Source organism: Stegostoma tigrinum, chromosome 11 (genome assembly GCF_030684315.1).
Source record: "Stegostoma tigrinum isolate sSteTig4 chromosome 11, sSteTig4.hap1, whole genome shotgun sequence".
Classification (NCBI taxonomy): Eukaryota; Metazoa; Chordata; class Chondrichthyes; order Orectolobiformes; family Stegostomatidae; genus Stegostoma; species Stegostoma tigrinum.
The window spans coordinates 27,356,537-27,378,213 of record NC_081364.1 but is presented as its reverse complement, the minus strand read 5'-3'; the positions used below and the strand labels follow the sequence as shown (position 1 = coordinate 27,378,213).

At 41.7% G+C, this 21,677-nt stretch overlaps 1 protein-coding gene across 5 annotated transcripts in view; it reads left to right on the top strand.

The window, feature by feature from the left end:
• Positions 1 to 21,677, top strand: part of LOC125460612 (protein tyrosine phosphatase domain-containing protein 1-like) — a 153,003-nt gene that overhangs the window by 21,651 nt on the left and 109,675 nt on the right. For 2 of the 5 annotated variants that reach the window (XM_048548258.2, XM_048548255.2), the window contains exons 2-3: positions 5,013 to 5,082; positions 17,924 to 17,976. The exons of 1 other annotated variant lie outside the window; for it this stretch is intronic. Coding sequence is in view for 1 of the 4 variants with exons in the window: in XM_048548254.2 (XP_048404211.1) it covers positions 5,034 to 5,082 (49 nt within the window). In the remaining 3 variants the exon portion in view is untranslated. The remainder of the gene's footprint in view (positions 1 to 5,012; positions 5,083 to 17,923; positions 17,977 to 21,677) is intronic. 2 more of the 5 variants (XM_048548256.2, XM_048548254.2) reach the window with 2 other exon arrangements.

Here is a 21,677-nt window from a genome sequence, read left to right as displayed (position 1 = left end):
TTGATTGGGGATCAAAGGAAGGTTTAGATTGTTTTCAAAAACAAAAGTTGCTGGAAAGAGTCAGCAGGTCTGGCAGCATCTATGGAGAAAAAGCAGTTAATGTTTCAAATCCAGTAACCTTTCTTCAGAATTATTGTTTAGATTGTTTCAGATGAAAGAAGATGCAGGGTGTTTTCTGCTTGAGACAGCAATGGCAGCCTGTATTAATACTGAAGACAGTGTTTTCCAAATCCTAGAAAAGTATTGAGAATCTTGGATTGCACTTGTGCCTTGAACAGTCCATTTAGTCCCAAAATGAAGGAGTTGGTTTCTTAAGGATAGCTCTATGTTTTCTACCTATATATCATTTCTAAAGAAGGGTCACTGAACTCGAAATGTTAACTCTGTTTCCTTTTCACAAATGTTGCCAGACCTGTTGAGTGCCTTCAGCAATTTCCCTTTAGTTTGTTATCTAAAGGTAATGTACACATCATACAAATGCCAGGCTATGATCATCTCCAGTAAGAGACAATCTAACCATTGCCCTCGGTATTCAATTGTATCACTATCTCTGAATCACCCAGTATCAATATCCTGAGAGTTACCGTTGACCAGAAACTGAACTGGACTTAGCATATAAATACAGTGGCTGCTAGAGCAAGTCAGAGGCTAGGAATGCTGCTATAAATAACTTGACTCCTGATTCTTCAAAGCCTGTCTGCCACCTACCAAGTCAAATCAGGAGTGTGATAGAATATATTCCATTTGCCTGGATGTGTGCAGACCCAACAACACTCAAGAAGCTTGACGTCATCCAGGACAAAGCAAACCATTTGGCCCCTCAAGCATCCACTCCCTCCACCACCAATGCTCTGTATATATTATCTACAAAATGCACCACAGTAATTCAGCAAGGCTCCTTTCCAGCAGCTTTCAAGCCATGACCACTTCTATCTAGAAGGACAAGGGCAACAGACACATGGAAACACCATCACCTGCAAGTTCTCCTCCAAACCACTCGCCATCCAAACTTGAAAATATGTCACCGTTCCTTTCGTGTGGCTGGGTCAATATCCTGGAATTCCATTCTAGCAGTACTGTCGGTCTATCTGCAGCACATAGATTGCAGTGTTCAAGAAAGCAGCTCGCCACCACTTTCTGAAGAACGACTGGAGATGACCTCCAGTGACAGCCATGTTCCACAGTGAATTTAAAAAAAATAAAGATTGCATGATTAATGAGGAAGGATGCAGAAAAAATTATAATAAATATCAGAGAACACGCTTTCCTAGAATAGCACTGAATTTCACAGAAGGTGTTTTTAGTCTGCCTGGATTTGAAAAGCAGAGGTCAAAAACTTCTAGTCCATATCTCAGGAATGTGAGTAAAAGCTTATGCTCTGATGGAAAAGTCTAACTTACGGGAAGTTGAAACTAGGTTGGTGGAGTCACCTTGCAGTAATTAAAAGGAGAGTTTCTGGGAAAAGAAAATCTCATTGTGAAAGACTCCTTGCATTGCAAGTTACCAGGTTGAGAAAAGTGCTAGATACTCTCCCAGGAGCTAAGAATCACTTTGGATTCATTCCAGGAAAGTTAATTGCCTACATAAAGCACTGTAAAGTATTTTTTTTTCTGTTGGGCTAAGAGCAAGTTGGTATCCTGTTCTGTGGTTTAAATTGTAAGTTGCCTGTAAAAATGATGACCAGTGTTTTCAGCTCATTTGTACAGTAAATGTTTTAAAATGTTAAATCTTGACTGTCATTTTTGCAGCTATTAAATGGAAGTTTGTTTTTCTAAAATTTATTGGTATCTATGGGAATCGTCAAATATAAGTTTGTGCATCTGCCAAATAAAATTAATCACTTTTTTTGGCAAATTTTTGCTAAATGTACCTGTTTCTCCTTCAAGGAGGGTCCTAAGATCCAGTTAGTTTTCTTGGGCATAAGGGTGTTAATAAACGTGCTTTTAAAAACCTTTGATTTCTTGAGGTACTAAGAAACCGCCCACTGTGTACCAATACTACCAGCACATGGCTCGGTTTTTTTTGAAGTGATTTTTCAGTTACGTAAAATCGGTGCATTCATAGGTGATGGATGAGATCCTGTGTTTAATGGTAGTTTTTTTTTGATTAGACAAATTTTCTGTTTCATTAATTAAATTACACCAACACTGAAATAAATCAAGGATACCCTTTAAATTTAAAAACATTTATTTTGAGATGATGCTGATTTCACTAATTCATGACAAATTTATGTTGCAAATGAGTTTGAGTGAAGACTTGAAGATAAAAGAAACTCAGCTGCGCTTTTGGTACTTGAATTGCTGATTATGCCCAAAAGTGGCAATGCTACCCTATATAGTTAAAGTGCCAGTGAGGAGGAGAAATTAAATTCCTTAGGGAGTTAATTTCAAACTATTGCACCTTCTTAACAAACAATATTTAGAGCTGTTTTTAGAGTGTACGTTGTCATTGATTATGTTGCAAAGATAATCTCAGGCTTCTTTGCTTCATAATCAACCGCTTACTTAAACCTCTTTCCCTGACCTTAGGTTTAAGACCAATTTTAAGGAGCTTATGCATTCATTGGTACCAATGTTACCGATGATTGATAGATTCATGACCATTTGGGAATCAAGGATTGTGGGAAACACTGTTTCCCATCAGCTTTGCAGAACACCTACGCTCGGTTCGCAATAAACAACTGCATCTCCCAGTTGCAAACCATTTCAACTCCCCCTCCCATTCCTTAGCTGACATGTCCATCCTGGGCCTCCTGCAGTGCCACAACAATGCCACCCGAAGGTTGCAGGAACAGCAACTCATATATTCTGCTCGGGAACCCTGCAGCCCAATGGTATCAATGTAGATTTCACCAGCTTCAAAATCTCCCGCCCCCCCCCCCATTGCATCCCAAAACCAGCCTAGCTTGTCCCTGCCTCCCTAACCTGTTCTTCCTCTCACCTATCCCCTCCTCCCACCTCAAGTTGCACCTCTATTTCCTACCTTCTGATCCCATCCCGCCCCTTTTGACCTGTCCATCTTCTCCGGACTGACCCCTCCTCCCCACCTACACTTATCTCTACTGGCTCCACCCCCGCCCCTTTAACTTATCTGCCTCCTCTCCACCTGTCCTCTCCTCTATCCATCTTCGATCCAGCTTCCCCCTCTTCCTATTTATTTCAGAACCCTCTACCCCTCCCCCTCACCCTTTTCTGATGAAGGGCTTCGGCCTGAAACGTCAGCTTTCCTGCTTGGCCTGCTGTGTTCATCCAGCTCTACACTTTGTTATCTTGGATTCTCCAGCATCAGCAGTTCCCATTATCTCTGATACAAGAGTAGGTAGTTCAGCCCGAGTCTACTCCACATTCAATAGAATCATGGCTGCTCCTACGTTTTTGCCCTTTTCCCACAATCCTTGATTCCCAAATGGTCATGAATTGTCTTTGGTGGCCTGGTTGAGAGATATCTCCAGTCAGCATTACAAAAACATTTCTTTTTGATCATCATCACATTGCTGTTTATACAAGTTTGCTGTGCACATGTTGGCTGCCATGTTTTCTCTAACTTCACAGAATCATAGAATACCCACTGTGTGGAAAGAGGCCATTTGGCCTATTGAGTCTGCACCATCCCTCCAGATCCAGACTCCCACATCATTTCCATAAACCCACATTTAACATAGCCAATTCACCTAACCTGCACATCTTTGGACTGTGGAAGGAAACTGAAGCATTTGATGGAAATCCATGCAGACATGAGAACAATGAGCAGACTGCACATGGTCGGTCACCCAAGGGTAGAATTTGACCCTGGGTCCCTGATCTGTGTGGTTGCAGTGCTAATCACTGAGCCACTGTGCCATCCTTTGGTGATTACATTTGGTGATTATACGCACTGAAGTGATTACACTTCAATAAGTACACCATTGTCAGTAAAGCACTTCGAAACGTCCAAGAATGATGAAAATAATATATAAATATAATTTTACCCCTTTTATATTATCAGATTCACAGGCCTGATGTACTGGATTTTTCACCCTGATTTTTTCTGACTTTCTCTCTTACTTAAGCTGATTCTTCAGTGTATTCCTGTTGAGGCTACTATCTTTTGGCTAATACGTGAAGTTGAAGCCTCATCTGCATTCTCTAATGGATGCAAGTTAATGTGGTATGATTTGTTGAAGGATCGGGAAGTGTTTTCAAGTCCTGGTTAACATTTATGCCTTAACCAACATGACTAAAACAGATTATCTAGTTGTTTTATTTCAGTGGCTGCCACATTTGTGTACATTACACCAGTAATTAAATTTCAAATGTACTGAACTGGCTGTAAATTCCTTATTCTGCAGAAGGATGTGAAAGTGTTGTCAAATATAAATTCTTCTTTAAATTCCAAGGTTTTTGGCAAAACCTTTCTTTATTGTTCCTATTATCTACTTTGTTTCACTGCTAATCCTTACTATTATTATTATTACTATTATACCTGTGTGAAATATTTGGAATATTTATAGCTGTAATATGCAATTTGTAATTGCAACAGCATTGTGCATGCTACCAGGATCAGCAGACAGGCTCTGTCTTTGTTGAATGTCGTTAGTTTATACATGTAATTTCTCTCAATAATCTGCTCGTTTAAGTAAACATTGAGTTTAAACATTTTTGACACCAATGCTTCTAGTACAGATTGGAGTTTAGGACTGTGAAAGAACATGCCATTTGCGTGGGATTTCTTGGCTTTCCCTTGCACGTTATCAAGTTTTTTTAAGAATTTTCAGAATGATATAGGAATCGAAGTAAATGGGTGTGAAGGATGAGAGCAGATATTTAAAAATCCTTTTGAGGACGACAGTATCTTAATTCACACAATTTCTATCTGTTAAAATGTAAATATACTTTTAATAAACATGTACCAAGCATAAGTAGATTGGATACAGCATGGAAAGCTGAAACCTATAAATTAATATGTTTAATTAGATGATGAATAAAATTTGAATTAACTTTAAGCTCATATGTTGTTCCATATTCTTATTTTAGAACTGAAATCAGTGACTGAACATGCCCAAATGGTCCATCTGTTCGAGTGAATTACTGCACATTTCAAATGGTCAGTGTACTGATGCGGACTGTATGCCTTTAAAATCATTAGAAATGACATCTGTGGAGAGGTTTGAATTGCTGCTGTAAATTTAAATACTTTTGAAGATCTGCATGACTACCTTCGTGGATAAGAAATAAATTTTGCGGTATTTTCCTTTGGTTCAGTCGTTAAGTGTTGTTGAACCAAATGTGATACTTGGTGCTTGTTTGGGAGCAGTATATTGCTTTTGGTTAATGTTCATATAAGTGCACAGGTGTTTACATGAATGGACCATCATTATCCTTGTCCTTCAATGCAAAAAGACATGTTTACTTGTTTTACCAGGATTGCTGATTTTACCACTCAATGGGCATGAGTCAAAATAGGTTTACCACATGCAGCAGTCTGTTGCTCTTAGCCACCTCTTAGCCTCATCCTTGAATGCATCACTGTCCAGGAAACAAACCAAGAGGGTGTAAAACTCAGTTGTTAAGTGTCAATACAATGCTGTCCCATCCTGGCCCGCAGTTGCAGCAATGTCTAGTTTTTGCACTTGTATGACCCTGTCATGATGATACTTAGCTCTTTCAAGAAAAGGATTCTGTTTCCACTCTGAATGTACTGTCTTGCGTTAGATGCTAGCTTGTCCTGTGGGGATGAAATGGAAGGATCACGTGGGGTGCCTCCCATGTGCTATTTTTGTAGATTTGACAAGTTTCTGTTGCATGGAGCCCTTGCCCTTAACATCATTAGCAGCAGCTCCTTCCTGTTCAAATGGACCTGCAAGTTCTGTCCTCAAAGTTTTATGTCTTCCCATTATTATTTATTACAGGACTTCACAAATTTAAAATTAACTTTTGTAAGTTGATTTAAGATGGATTTATAAGATACCATTCTGTGGTACAATTCCATCCAAGATATGACATCTGATTTCTGTTTTTTATTGGCATATTGGCATGTGGGCTGTCATAGGCTGTACCATCCATGAAGTCTTTAATTCACCATTGATTGTTAATGTATCAAAGTCCACATCCAGAAAGCTGCTGTAGAATGTAATATAATAAGAATGATATGTTGAACCCCTTTGTGCCAGATATGGTGTTCCAGAAAGTTATTTTTAAGATTGGCAAATTAAAAAACAAAAACGCGATTCTTCTAATCAGCTTAATCAATGATACTATTTCACACTTTTTGGAGCAGGTGGTACTTGAACCCAGGACTTTTCATTCTTGGGTGGGGACACTACCACTGCACTGTGCCAGGGGACACCATATTGTTCAACATTTCTGTGAGTTGCAGCTAAAGCTGCAGAGAAGGAGCTAATATGTAATAGGCAGTAAAACTGATCTGATAACCAGCTGGAAAACTAAATTCTTCAGAGATTATGGATCTCTGTATGAACTCAACTGTAATCACAACTTTTTACTTAGCACTGCAAGTATATACTAACTAGTTCATATTACAGGTAGAAGATTTTATTGATTTATGCCAACCACATCTGCGTTTCAAAGAATCCAATATATTGTTATCCTTACTGTGGTAGCTCCTGCAAGTTGAATTTCAGTTAAGATTGTGTAGTTATAATATAACCACTTCTACAGCAGATGTCGTGTAGGATGGAAAAGCAATTCATTTCCTTATATTGTTTCTTGTACAGCAGATTGTGGTTGCCCGAAAAGCTTCAAAGATCTTTGTTCATTCTTGCTTCCAAAGTGATTTCACATTAATAGTGCTGTCAATATGAGCATAATACTAAGTAACCCCATTGGACATTATTCTTCGAATGTTTTAAAATTCAATGACACCAATTTAAAATATGAAAAAGTAGGTACTAAGCTGTCCTGGAGCAATGTTTTTAGAGCAGTAAGACTGTGCTATTTTCTCGTTCTGTAGATTCTTAATGTACAAAGATGGCCTTTGGTAGAGTGATGTGCTCTTCCTGTTGGATGTAGGAGATCCAATTTTCCAAGAGAAAGTTTCCATGTTACTGATGATTACATCTGCAGAAAGTGCATGGATTGGTTGGAGTGGCAGTTAGAGTCAGTGAGGAGTCTACAGGAGCAAGAGGGTGTGATGGATGGCAGTCGCAGGGAGGGAGATAAACCAAAGATTCAACCAGGTAGGTGGGTGGCTTCCAGGAAGGGTAGGAGGGAAAGGCAGGTAATGCTGGAGTCTCCTGTGACTATCTCCATCTCAAACAGGTATGCTATTTTGGAAAATGTAGGGGTGATGGATTCTCAGGGGAATGTAGCACTGACAGCCAGGTTTCTGGTCCTGAGACTGGCTCTAATGTAATCGGGGGTATGCTAAGTTCAAAGTAATTGATTGTGATAGGGGACAGTCTAGTCAAAGACACAGACAGATAATTCTGTGGCCAACAGCAAAACATCAGAATGTTGTGTTGCCTCCCTAGTGTCAGGATCAAAGATAGCTTGGGAGAGGGCACAGAATGGGAGGATTTAAACGAGTAAGGGTGGTGTGGACTCAGGGAGATAGTGAGGAAAAAGTTTAGTCTGAGACTTGCACAGTTGGGAAAAGGGGTAAATCAAACAAATAGGGCAGGCAGGAACAAAGTAGAGAATGAAGTAGGACTGATAAATTAAACTACAATTATTTCAATGCAAGAGGCCTAACAAGTAAAGCAGATAAGCTCAAGTTCTGGTTGGAATGTGGGACTGGGATATCATGGCAATTATAGAGATGTGGCTCCGGACAGACAGGACTGGCAGCTTAATGTTCCAGGGTATAGATGTTATATGAAGGATTGAAAGTGGTCAAGAGGGGAGGTGGGGATGAGAACTGTCATTTTTGATTAGGGATAACATTACAGCTGTACTTACGGAGGATATGCCTAGGAATATGTCCAGGGAAGTAATTTGTGTAGAACTGAGAAACAAAAATAGGATGATCATCTTTTTAGGATTGTACTGTAGACCTCCAAATAGCCAGCAGGAAATTGAGAAGCAAATTTGTAAGGAGATCTTAGTTACCAGTAAGAATTATAGGGTGGTTATAGTAGGGGATTTTAACTTTCCAAACATAGACTGGACTGCCATAGTGTTAAGGGCTTGGATGGAGAAGAATTTAAGTTTTATGTACAAGAAAATTTTTTGATTCCGTATTTGGATGTATTTACTAAAGAAGGTGCAGAATTTGACCTTCTGTTGTTAAATAAGGCAGGGCAGGTGACTGAGGTGACAGTGGGGGAACTCTTTGGGGCCAGTGACCATAATTCTATTAGTTTTAAAATAGAGATGGAAAAGGGCTGGCTGGAACATGAGAAGTGTTCAAAAATGAGATAGAAAGAGTCCAGACAGAGTATGTTCCTTACAGATCAGCTAGGCCATCTGTGTTGAACTGGAAGAGATGGGGGAGATGCTAAACGAGTATTTTGCATCAGTGCTTACTGTGGAGAAGGATATGGAAGGTATCCAATTGAACCTGCCTCGACCATTCCCCCAGGCACTGTTTTCTAGATCCTAACAGCTAGTTATTTTGCCAACAAGGTTAAATCAATTGCTTCTGGCTCACAATCACTCTGCCAGTGAGAGAGTTGCTCTTCATCTAGCCTATTTAGACCCCCCAATTTTAAGACCCCCCTTTCTTAGATCCTCTCAACTTTCTTGCCTCTATGGGCAACATCAGCCCATGGTCGAATAAATAGCGACCTCATGGAAAATATCCAGTGTTACAAAGGAGAAGGTGCTGGATTTTGTAATATGCATAAAGGTGGATAAATCCCTGGGACCTGATCAGGTGTACCCTTGGGAAGCTATTGTTGTGCTCCTTGCTAAGAAGTTTGTATCATTGACAGCCACAGCCGATGTGCCGGAAGACTGGAGGTTGGCTAACGTTAACCACTATTTTTGAAAGGTGGTAAGAAAAAGCCAGGGAACTATAGGCCAGTGACCCTGACATTGGGGGTGGGCAAGTTGTTGGAGGGAATCCTGAGGAACAAGATTTACGTGTATTTGGAAAGACAAGGACTGATTAGGGATAGTCAATGTAGCTTTGTGTGTGAGAATCATGTATCAATAACTTAATGAGTTTTTTGAACAAGTAAAGAAGAGGATTGTCGAGGGCAGAGCAGTGGATGTGATGTATATGACTTCAGTAAGCGTTCGACAAGATTCCTCATGGTAGACTGGTTAGCAGTAGACAATAGGTGCTGGAGTAGGCCATTCGGCCCTTCGAGCCAGCACCACCATTCATTATGATCATGGCTGATCATCCACAATCAGTATCCTGTTCCTGCCTTATCCCCAAGATTAGATCACACTGTATAGAGGGAGAACTAGCTGTTTGATTACAGAACTGGCTTGAACGTAGACAGAGGGTGATGGTGGAGGGTTACATTTCAGACTGGAGGCTTGTGATGTGGTGTGCCAGAAGGATTGGTGCTGGGTCCACTCTTTCGTCATTTTATATAAATGATTTGGATGTGAACAGAGATGGTTATTAAGTTTACAGCTGACACCAAATTTGGAGGTGTAGTGGACAGCAAAGACAGCTACCTCCAGAGTACAATGGGATCTTGATCAGATGGGCCATTGGGCTGATGAGTGGCAGATGGCGTTTAATTTAGATAAATGAGAGGTGCTGCATTTTGGAAAGGCAAATCAGGGTAGGACATATTCATGTAATTGTAACGTCCTGGAGAGTGTTGCTGTGCAAAAATTCTGGAGTGCAGGTTCATAGTTCTTTGAAAGTAAAGTTGCAGGTAGATAGGATATTGAAGGACGTGTTTGGTATGCTTACTTTTTTATTGGTCAGTGCATTGAGTATAGGAGTTGGGAAGTCATGTTGTGGCTGTACAGAACATTGGTCAGGCCACTATTGGAATACTGTGTGCAATTCTGGTCTCCCTGCTATATGAAGGAGATTGTGAAACTTGAAAGATTTACAAGGATTTGCAAGGGTTGGAGAGTTTGAGTTTAGCGAGAGGCTGAATAGGCTGAGGCTATTTTCCCTGTAGCTTCAGAGGCTGTAGGGTGACCTTCTAGAAGTTCATAAAATCATGTAGGACATGGATAGGGCACATAGACAAAATCTTTTTGCTGTGTTGAGTGGGTCCAAAACTAGATAGCATAGGTTTATGTTAAGATGGGAAAGATTTGAAAGAGACCGAAGGGGCAACATTTTCATGCAGAGGGTGATGTGTGTATAGTATGAGCTGTGAGAAGAAGTGGTGGAGGCTGGCACAATTACAACATTTAAAAAGTATCTGGATGGGTACATGAATAGGCAGTGTTTAGAGGGTATGGGCCAAATGTTGGCAAATGGGACTAGATTTAGGATATCCAGCTTGCATGGATGAGTTGGACCAAGGGTCTGTTTCTGTGCTTTAAAGCTCCATGACTTTAATTAACTGGTGCCTCAAATGTGGTAAAACATCTCCACAAGCTTTACAACAAGTATTCAAACTGTCAAGCAATTACCATCTGATCTCCTCTCCACCCTGAAACCATATCTATCTTTTGAGAATTTTGGAAATCTAGAGTATGGTATTTACAAGTGTTTTGGCCTCCCCAGTGGCTCTGTGGGACACAGTGTAGTACTGGACTTTATTGATCAGGAAACTGTATGTTGAATTAAATGACTGAAGTTCTAGCAGTGAGAAAAGGAGTCCATAAATCTTTGCACCCGACTGTTATTAATGATTCCTATTGGAAGTTTGGATGCAGTATATAGACAAAATCAAGCTTGACTTTGTTATTCTCCCCATCCCTTCCAAGATCAAATAATATGCCATTCACAGTAATCTTGAACATAAAGAACATGAAACTAACTGAGCTGTCAGAGGGTTTCTGGTAACAATGTAAGTATAAGTCAACAATTTAAATCTGACCAGATTAAAGTGTTGAAACAAGAAATTTATGTGGAAAATAAACAAATCACAATTGGCCAAGCTTGGGTTTATTCATCCCAGAGAAAAGATTTCTTATTTCTAAGGTAGCTTATTTTTCATGATGTAATTGAGTGGTTAATGATAATGATGTGTATGTGGCTTTCCATAAGAAGCTTGAAAAAGTGTTGCATGTTATTGACTTTGAAGAAGCAGAATGTATTGTAGGCAAACATGTTGATGTGAGAAAATGTGAAGCCACTCACTTTGATAGGAAGAATAGAAAGGCAAATTATATAAATGGAAAATGATAGAATTCTGAGGTACAGAAAAATCTGGATGACCATGAGCATGTATCACGAGGAAGTTTTGTGAATGGTGAGAAGAATTGTGATGGACTTGAAGAGAACATAGACAAGTGGCAGATAAAGTTTAATGTTGAGGTGTGTGAAATGATACATTTTGGTAGGAAGAATAAGGTGATGCAAACTAAGTATAAATTAAAGGATGCAATTCTCAAGTGGATACAGAAACACAGCTGGGGCTATATGTGCAAAAAGGTAGGTTGAAAGCTATTATAAGAGGGATTACTGGTCTTTTATAAAAAGCAACTTACAGCATAAAAGCAAAGTGGTTGAGATGAACCTTCATAAAATACTGGTTTAATCTTGACTGAAGTAGTGTGTTCAATTTTTAGGAAGGATGCGAAGATGTTAGAGATTGTTCAGAAAAGGTTTACAAGATTGCTTCCACATAGATTGGAGAAGCTGATGTTGTTGCCCATAGAGACAAGAAAGTTGAGAGGATCTAGGAAAGGTGTTTAAAATTGCTGGGGGGGGGGGTCTACATAGACGAGATGGAGAGAAACTTTCTCATTGGCAGAGTGATTGTGAACCAGAGGCAATTAATTTAACCTTGTTGGCAAAATAACTAGTTGTTAGGATGTGGAATACAGTGCCTGGGGGAATGGTCGAGGCAGGTTCAATTGTGGCTTTTAAAAGGGATTTCAGCAAACACCTGAATTTTTTTTTTAAATGCAGGGGATGTTTATGGTGAAAGGGCAGGGGAGTGGGACCAGCTTACTTTCTGTTGTATGGAGTCTGATGGGCTAAATTGCTTCCTTTATGCTATAATAGTTATATAAATCCATTTCTTTGAAATCTGCTCTTTATTATCAAATATGATGACCCAAGTAGCTAGTTATACTTCAGTTGAGAATTTAGATGATGAGGCAGACTGTTCAATTGTGGGACATGATAGTTAACCTTATTTGGTCCTCATTCAATGTTCTTGCTTAAGTATTGTGTAACAGTAGTTAGTAGATGGTAATTAAGAATGGGAATTAGGGGATTTGTTTTCATTCTTCTTCCCGCACCCACAACCTTTTTTTATATATATAGGTGAAGCTAGTGGCAGTTAATTATAGCATCATCCAGTGTTATCCAAGATAAATTTATGCCACCTTATATAAATTGCATTTTAACCCAGGGTTGTTTACGATAATTAATGATCAAAATGCAATAAGTTAAAAATATGCAAAATAAATGAAAACTCACGTTATCAAAGCCACAGTATTAGTCATCTACCAATGATTATCAAGTGATAAGACATGATGAGATGATAAAAGGCTTGATAGTCTGAATTGAAAGACTGAAGCAAAAAATCCCTAAAATTCAAATAATTAAACTTGTATTTTTTCAGCTACTTTGATATACGATTGTGATTTAATATGAATTTTTAACCTTTTATCTCCATTCTGATGCTAGAACCAATTATTAGTGTGCCACTTGTTAACATGATCCTTGTCCTGGGAAATGGCAATCACTTAGAATTAATTTTACCATTATCAATTATGTAGAGTAGATATTCAAAAGAAGTTTATGTATTAGCTGGAAGTACGTCTAATTTATAAAACTGGTTATCTCTGACCTCAAGCCTTTTTTTTCCACAAAATGAATCAGATAATATGAATATTCCTTCTAATAAGTGCTAAATTAGGAATAAAGCTCATCTGTCCCTTTTCTTGCTTACTCTCTTAAAACCAGTGACTCAAGATGGGCATTGTTGCATTGGTGTTAGCTGTCTGCTGCCATGTTTTATTTTTGAGCTAGTCCTGTTGTTATCAGTGGGAAACCGAAAATGGAGGTACCTCACTCAAGCCAAATTCTGCCATGTACTCACCTGCGTGGCTATAGGATTGGTCAGATGATCAATACTGTATCTGAGAGGTAATTATAGAAGTTTTTCTTTCTAGCTTAGCAAAATTGAAAGTAAAAGAAAAATGCAGTAAAAATTTTGAGTCCCCTGATTTATTAATTGCAAAATTTTCAAAAGCATTTTGGTTCATTTTTATTTCACCCTGTTGTTGTGATAACTGAAAAGGTGCCTGTTTTTAAAATAGTGGACATGTTTTGAGAATATTCTAAGATGATTAAAAATAGATGCATTAAAGGCTGTTTCAGAGCATTTTAACAGAAATTTCAAAATCTTTTCTGTCGTTATATTTTGCAATGAGAATCCCCTCATCAAACTATTTACATTTGTAAAATTTGCCAACAAACTAATTGGAGCTGCGAGTTGTTTCAACTACCAGACCTGTATTGGCACTATTGTAGCTGTAAATCTAAACAATAGCTGAGCAAAATTTACATGATTGGAAGTTGGATGCTACACTCAGTCTAAAAAAATTGATGCTTTGGGATATTTTAGCAAAGGTTGTTGTTGCATTTATTAGAGTGAATTTCAGAACTGGCCCTTTTCAGTTATATTTTAGAGTGTAGCATTTGGAAAATAACCAGAGTTGTTTTTACATTTTCTGAATTGTTTGAAGTGCATTGAATATAACCCATGCTGAATTGGAGCTACAAAGGTGTGGCATAATTATCCACTAAACAGATGCAAGCTCTTTTACTGTCAATCTGTACAAGTAAATGGAGAGTTTATTTTTTTGGCCAGAGCCATGTGGGCTAATTACTGACTGACCCATTTCAAAACTTTGTATGAATTAAGGTCTTTATGAGCGTCCTAAGTACTTCAGTATGGTTAAAAAGCAGGAATAGCTTTGAGCACTAGACCACCTCACTGGATTCTGAAGTAAAACCACAGGTTTTTCTAATTTTTTTTCAATTTGATTTATACATTACTATTAACACAAGCAGGTTGGGCTAAAATGAATATTAGGAGCACAAGTATAATTGCAATTCATTATTCTTAAAAATGGAAATAAGCCTTGTAGTGGAAAAATACTCATGCGTTTAATGAATTCTATAGGATGCATTGATAAGTATGCCATAAGTTGGGTTTAATTTTGGTGTATTTAGATTAATAATGTCTTGAAGCAATGCACTGAGAACAGGAAGGTAAAGACAGCATTGAATATTTCAAGTTATTTTCCTAATGTCAATTGAGATGATTTTGCATTTATTTCTGAATTTGCCCAATTCAGTTGACAGGTGTCTGATCCAGCTATTTGACCACTAGTATTGCAATAGGTAACAGTCAGTGCCTTCTCAATATGTCAAATAAAATGTGCTATTAAATGATTGGAACACATTTTGAATCAGCAATAATTGAACACATCCCTAGAGTTTGGATTCACAGAACCTTGATAGTCACACATTTGTCAAGTATGGCGTTGCTTTACTGTGTATGATCCAGAAGTTAAATGTATTCCCAAACACCGTAGACTACACTTTCCAATTGTAAGTGTAAACAACATTTAAATGAAAACCTTTTCTGTTCCATTTTAAAGAGGATTTCTTTAGATGTTATTGCCTTAAAAAATTTGTGAAATTACCTCATAGCTGACTAAATTGAAAGCAAGTTTGTCACCTGAATGCACAAGGGGGTTATAAATGCAGAATTGTTGCCAGTGCGTTAATTAGGAGCGGTGTTTTGGGTTAATAGTTGAAAAATATTTAACTATTTAAAGGAAGACATTTGTGATGTTATGAAATATACTTATGATGTGGTATTCAGGCCAGAGCATTTGCATATATCAAAAAGCCAGTTAAGGTATGGTCCGAAGGTAGGCAAATGTGTTTTAATGGCTATTACGTTTGTACTAATGATTGGGTTTTGCCATGAACATAGTGGCTTTCCCAACAAGGAAAGCATATTGAAGTGATCAATGAAATTGAAATTATTCAAGCTAGTACTCTTTAAAATAAAATACCATTATGAAATAATTGAGAAGAATTAAGTTACCTGAAGTACATATAAAAACTTGAAATATGAACGGTTAGTTGGAGACATTTGCCTGGTGTCCTGTCCATCATAGAATTATGAACGAACAACTGACTGACTGGCTAACTGAATTTTACCATGTTTTGGGAAAAGCCCACCAGAGATTTCTTTGGTCTTCCTGCCTTAACATAATAATTCATTTTGAATTGATGGGATTTAGTGGGGGTGAAGACTGACCAAAAACAAGGAAAGCCTTTTTGAATTGTCAATATTCAAAAATAAATTGTGCATACAACTCCCTTATTGGCAAAAATAATTAAATTTTAGGAAGTCTTTAAATGGAATTGAAACAGGTTATTTTAATTTTGTATAGGTCATTGAGCTATGTTTGAATATGTTTAAATGCAGGAAGGAATATTGATGCACTGAATCTTTTCAAACCTACACAGATACAAATGAGGGCTCAAAGAAGAGTGTGAAGCAGCTTGAAGTTATTTGATGAGCGAATTCAATTCTCTTTAATGCCTATGCATCTAGGAGACACCAAAGTAAATTAGTAGCTCTGTTCCCACTGTTGTAAATGTTAATCTGATTTACTGTTAAAGAGGAAAGTAATACCAGAAGTTAAGCCACACTATTAGTTTATTCACCGTCATCTATGTTTACTATGAGTAGTTCTGTGCTGTTTGTTTCTGTTAATCAGTTAGTTGGACTTGCTTGATTGCTTTTTAAACAATGAATTGTGAGCTACTGTTATAAATTTGTTTGGTCATAGTTCCTTTTGGTTCTGTGCCATTAGTCTCTCTTATGTAAGAGCGCTGACTAACTTTATCTTAAGAGATTTGATTTGCACCTTTCTTTTATGTGCTTGCTTATTTAATTTGAGGGAAGGAAGTTTAAATGCTGCTCCCACCAATGATTTGAATTTGATGTCCACATCTTTTGAAATGTATTTCCTTGGATGACACAACAAACACACAAATGAGGCTCGATGCATGCAATCATAGTCCAAAGAATGATATAGCACAAAAGAAGGCCATTTGTCCAATTGTGTGTGCTGGCTCTTTGATTAAACTTTCCAAGTACTTCCATTTGCTAACTGTTTTCCCACAGACTTTCAAATTAAGTATTTATACAATTCCCTTTTTAAAGTTAACGTTAAATCTACTTCCATCATTCTGTTGCACCTTTTGTGTCTTTGGCCAAGTTCCTTAACTCTTTCTACTTTAGCTAATGAATTTTTTTGGTACTGGAAACAATTTCTGATTATATACTGTATTAAAACCTTTCATGACTTTGACACTGCCATCAAATCTGGGGCTTTCTTATGTTGCGGTATGGTTCAGAATTAGTATTTTTCCATCTATCTCTTATTCACCTAATGACCTCTAATTGCTGAGGAGTCTGTGTTATTTCATTATACTTTCTCTTGTATAAATAATTTTAGTTGTGTGGCTAAGTAACATTGTGTATGTTAACATCCAGGTGTCTAAACTTCTTGCATCCCCTTAAATCGTACTAACTCAGAAATATGAACTAATGAACTGCTTTTTTAATGTCAGTAAATAGTGCATATCAAACAGTGTTTTACGGTTGGGCTAAACTAACCAGTCAACGCAACGTATCTTTGTGATAATGCAAAATTTAAACACATTACTCTTTTCATAAATTATTAAGTTACTTTGCTTGATTTTAAATGAGGTGATTTTAATAGATGTGCAGAAGTTCTAATCATGTTTCTGCAAAAATGCTCTAAATAAAACCTGGCTGACAATTTGGCATAACAAATGAGAGTCAGGATATTTGTTCGACTGAGGTAACTATGAAGTTAGCTATGGATTACATCAGGAAGAAAAATGAAAGAACTGCATACATGCTGGAAATCAGAAGCAAAAACAAATTGCTGCAAAAACTCAGCAGATCTGGTTCAGTGACCCTTCAGAACTTTAGAATCATTTGAAAAAGGGTCATTGGACCTGATTTGTTAACTCTGCTTTCTCTCCACAGATGCTGGTGACCTGCTAAGCTTTTTCAAGCAATTTCTGTTTTTGCTTATGAATTACGTTGGGTTGGTGAAAGGGTTAGCTTCTTAAGTGAGTTTTAATCAAGTGTATTTTAGACTTGAAAATCTATTTTTAAAAGTATTTTAAATTTCAAAACCTATGGAAATCATGTATGTTTATGTTTCAATTTATTCTGCATAGAATATGCCATTCATAAATGATTTTCAATGTTAAAGAAAATTACATTTGCTTGTAGAATGCTGAATTTAAGTTGTTGTAATATCATAGAGGTGAACATTAATTTAACATCCACCTAACTGTACAATGTAGAGCAAATCAGCTTTGAAGATTTTAGAAAGTAAAGGCCCGTTTACCCAAGTTGTTGTCATAATGACCAGTAACAAGATTAAATGATGATGAGTGGAAGAAGGAAAGGGCAATTACGCCTGAAGAAAAAAGTTTAGGTGTGATAGATGAAGGATGAAAACATGTATCCAATACAGATTGCTGTTAGCTTATCTGAATTAATAAACATTTTTAGATCTTGGGCAAAAGCCCTTCATCGGATCCTTTCAGTTGTGTCCTTCAATGCAACCAAGGTCAAGAATGCTTCTTCTGGTCAGTCACATTAAGTGTAAAAACAAATCTTAAATGTTAAGATGCGAATATTTGTATATTATCTATTAGATTCATGCAAAGTATCTTACTAAAGATAGGAATATATTTCTTTAACATTGACAGTGAAGGGCCCTGGCTTTCACTGACAGTTGTGTATGTATATCACTCTCTATTCAGTAGCCTTTTTTGTAATGCAGTGTCTAATTTGTTCCTTTAGCGTTATCAGCCATGTGAACTTTAGGAGTTTTGGATAGTAATTCCTCTTATGTGGTGAGTATATTGACCTTTTATTAATAGTATTCTATTATGACTGGAAGGTTTCCTCATTTTCGATAAGACTTTGAATAATAATGCTAACTTTCTCCACCTGTGAAAATGGATTTCTGTGGCATTTAGGGCCACCAACACAAACACAAATCCAGTTTTGAGACTGCAACAAGCTGTTTAGCAATGAATGTGCACGATTTTAAGTGAAATGGAAAGATTCGTGTAGTATGTGAACATGAACAGAGACTTAATTTTTCCTGTTTCTGATAATGGCTTTTCCTCCAAGGCCTTATTAATTCAGAATTTTACATAATTATAATTGCTTGTTTGACCCTCCTTAATGCCATATCCATACCCAGAATTGTGCAATATGTTTCTGACATGCAAGCTCTCATGATTGACTGAGACCTCCCTGATTGTTAACTGTTTTTACTATTTAAGCAGGTTGCAGACTTGAGCAGAAAGGAAATTCTTGCAGTACTATGGGTAGGGTTAGGTCATCTTAAATTGTTTAATATTACTAAGTGGCTGACCTGCTCTTCCTGCACGTTAAATTAACATGCTGTCTAGTGAAGGGAAAGGAACTTGGCCAAACAAGTACTATTATGTGGTAGAAAAGTAATGCATTGTGTAATTTACTCATCTGCTACTTGTAATGTCTTACACAAGAAACAATTATGGTCGCTTATGGAAATGTTTTGAGGACACCTTTTTTTAGTAAATTGTTTGCACAATTCTTTACTTGCATGATTCATTCCTTAGTTTTTAATATAACCTTTTATTTACTGGGCAGGAAATAACTTGTGAAATGTAGTAATTTCCTCCTTAATTTTTTCAATTCAAGATTTAGGTTGATAGCTCTTTCTATTAGGTACATCGTTTTCAAACTTATGACCCAGATAAAAGCAAGTAATTGCTTTTAATTAGTGTATCAGTATGTGTGTTTTTTAAAGAAGGCCCACTACCAAGTCATAGTCCTTCCCCCTCTCTCTCCCCCCCCCACTCTCTCTCTCCCCCCCCCTCTCTCTCTCTCCCCCCCCCTCTCTCTCTCTTCCCCCCCCTCTCTCTCTCTTCCCCCCCCTCTCTCTCTCTTCCCCCCCCTCTCTCTCTCTTCCCCCCCCTCTCTCTCTTCCCCCCCCTCTCTCTCTTCCCCCCCCTCTCACTTCCCCCCCCTCTCTCTTTCCCCCCCCTCACTCTTCCCCCCCCCCTCCAACTTCCCCCCCCCCCTCACTTCCCCCCTCTCTCTCTCTCCCCCCTCTCTCTCTCTCCCCCCTCTCTCTCTCTCCCCCCCTTTCTCTCTCTTCCCCCCTTTCTCTCTCTTCCCCCCCTCTCTCTTCCCCCCTCTCTCACTCTTCCCCCCCCTCTACCTCTCTTCCCCCTCCTCTCTCTTCCCCCCTTCTCTCTCTTCCCCCCCTTCTCTCTCTTCCCCCCCCTTCTCTCTCTTCCCCCCCTTTCTCTCTCTTCCCCCCCTCACACTCTTCCCCCCCTCACTCATCCCCCCCTCTCTCTCTCTCCCCCCCCTCTCTCCCCCCCCTCTCTCCCCCCCCCTCTCTCCCTCCCCCCCCTCTCTCCCCCCCCCTCTCTCCCCCCCCCTCTCTCTCCCCCCCCCTCTCTCCTCCCCCCCCTCTCTCTCTTCCCCCCCCTCTCTCTCTTCCCCCCCCTCTCTTCTTCCCCCCCCCTCTCTCTCTCCCCCCCTCTCTCTCTTCCCCCCCCTCTCTCTCTTCCCCCCCTCTCTCTCTCCCCCCCCTCTCTCTCTTCCCCCCCCTCTCTCTCTTCCCCCCCTCTCTCTTCCCCCCCCTCTCTCTCTTCCCCCCCCCTCTCTCTCTTCCCCCCCTCTCTCTCTTCCCCCCCTCTCTCTCTTCCCCCCCCCTCTCTCTTCCCCCCTCTCTCTCTCCCCCCCTCTCTCTCTTCCCCCCTCTCTCTCTTCCCCCCCTCTCTCTCATCCCCCCCCTCTCTCTCTTCCCCCCCCCTCTCTCTCTCTTCTCCCCCCCCCCTCTCTCTTCTCCCCCCCCCTCTCTCTCTTCCCCCCCCCCTCTCTCTCTTCTCCCCCCCCGCTCTCTCTCTCTCCCCCCCCGCTCCTCTCTTCTCCCCCCCCGCTCTCTCTCTTCCCCCCCCTCTCTCTCTTCCTCCCCCCCTTCCCCCCCTCTCCCCCCCCCCTCTTCCCCCCCCTCTTCCCCCCCCTCTCCCCCCCCCTCTTCCCCCCCCCTCTTCCCCCCCCCCACATCCCCCCCCCCTCCCCCCCCCCTCTCCCCCCCCCCTCTCCCCCCCCCTCTTCCCCCCCCCTCCCCCCCCACTTCCCCCCCCTCTTCCCCCCCCTCTTCTCCCCCCCCTCTTCTCCCCCCCCCTTCTCCCCCCCCCTTCTCCCCCCCCCTACTCCCCCCCCTCTTCTCCCCCCCCCTTCTCCCCCCCCCCCATCTCCCCCCCCTTCTCCCCCCCCCTTCACCCCCCCCTCTTCTCCCCCCCCCTCTCACCCCCCCCCTCTCTCCCCCCCCCTCTTCTCCCCCCCTCTTCTCCCCCCCCCTTCTCCCCCCCCCTCTTCTCCCCCCCCTCTCTCCCCCCCCCTCTCACCCCCCCCCTCTTCTCCCCCCCTCTTCTCCCCCCGCTCTTCTCCCCCCCCTTCTTCCCCCCCCCCTTCTCCCCCCCCTTCTCCCCCCCCTCTTCTCCCCCCCCTTCTCTCCCCCCCCTTCTCCCCCCCCCTCTCCCCCCCCCTTCTCCCCCCCCCCCCTCTCCCCCCCTCTTCTCCCCCCCCCTTCTCTCCCCCCCTCTTCTCTCCCCCCCTCTTCTCTCCCCCCCTCATCTCTCCCCCCCTCTTCTCTCCCCCCTCACCCCCCTCTTCTCCCCCCCCCTTCTCTCCCCCCCTCTTCTCCCCCCCCTCTTCTCCCCCCCTCTTTCTCCCCCCCCTCTTCTCCCCCCCCCTCTCCCCCCTCTCCCCCCCCCTTCTCCCCCCCCCTTCCCCCCCCTCTCCCCCCCCCTTCTCCCCCCCCTCTTCTCCCCCCCCTCTTCTCCCCCCCCTTCTCCCCCCCCCTTCTCCCCCCCTTCTCTCCCCCCCCTTCTCTCCCCCCCTCTTCTCTCCCCCCCCCTTCTCTCCCCCCCCTTCTCTCCCCCCTCTTCTCTCCCCCCCTCTTCTCTCCCCCCCTCTTCTCTCCCCCCCTCTTCTCCCCCCCCCTCTCTCCCCCCCTCTTCTCCCCCCCCTCTCTCCCCCCCTCTTCTCCCCCCCCTCTTCTCCCCCCCCCTTCTCCCCCCCCTCTTCTCCCCCCCCCTTTCCCCCCCCCCTTCCCCCCCTTCCCCCCCCTCTTCTCCCCCCCCTTCTTCTCCCCCCCTCTTCTCCCCCCCCCTTCTCCCCCCCCTCTTCTCCCCCCCCTTCTTCCCCCCCCCTCTTCTCCCCCCCCCTTCTCCCCCCCCCTTCTCCCCCCCCCTTCTTCCCCCCCCCCTTCTTCCCCCCCCCCTTCTCCCCCCCCTCTTCCCCCCCCCCTCTTCCCCCCCCCCTCTTCCCCCCCCTCTTCCCCCCCCCTCTTCCCCCCCCCCCCTCTTCCCCCCCCTCTTCCCCCCCTCTTCCCCCCCCTCTTCCCCCCCCCCCTCTTCCCCCCCCTCTTCCCCCCCCCTCTCTTCCCCCCCCCTCTTCCCCCCCCCCTCTTCCCCCCCCCCTCTTCCCCCCCCCCTCTTCCCCCCCCCCCTCTTCCCCCCCCCTCTTCCCCCCCCCTCTT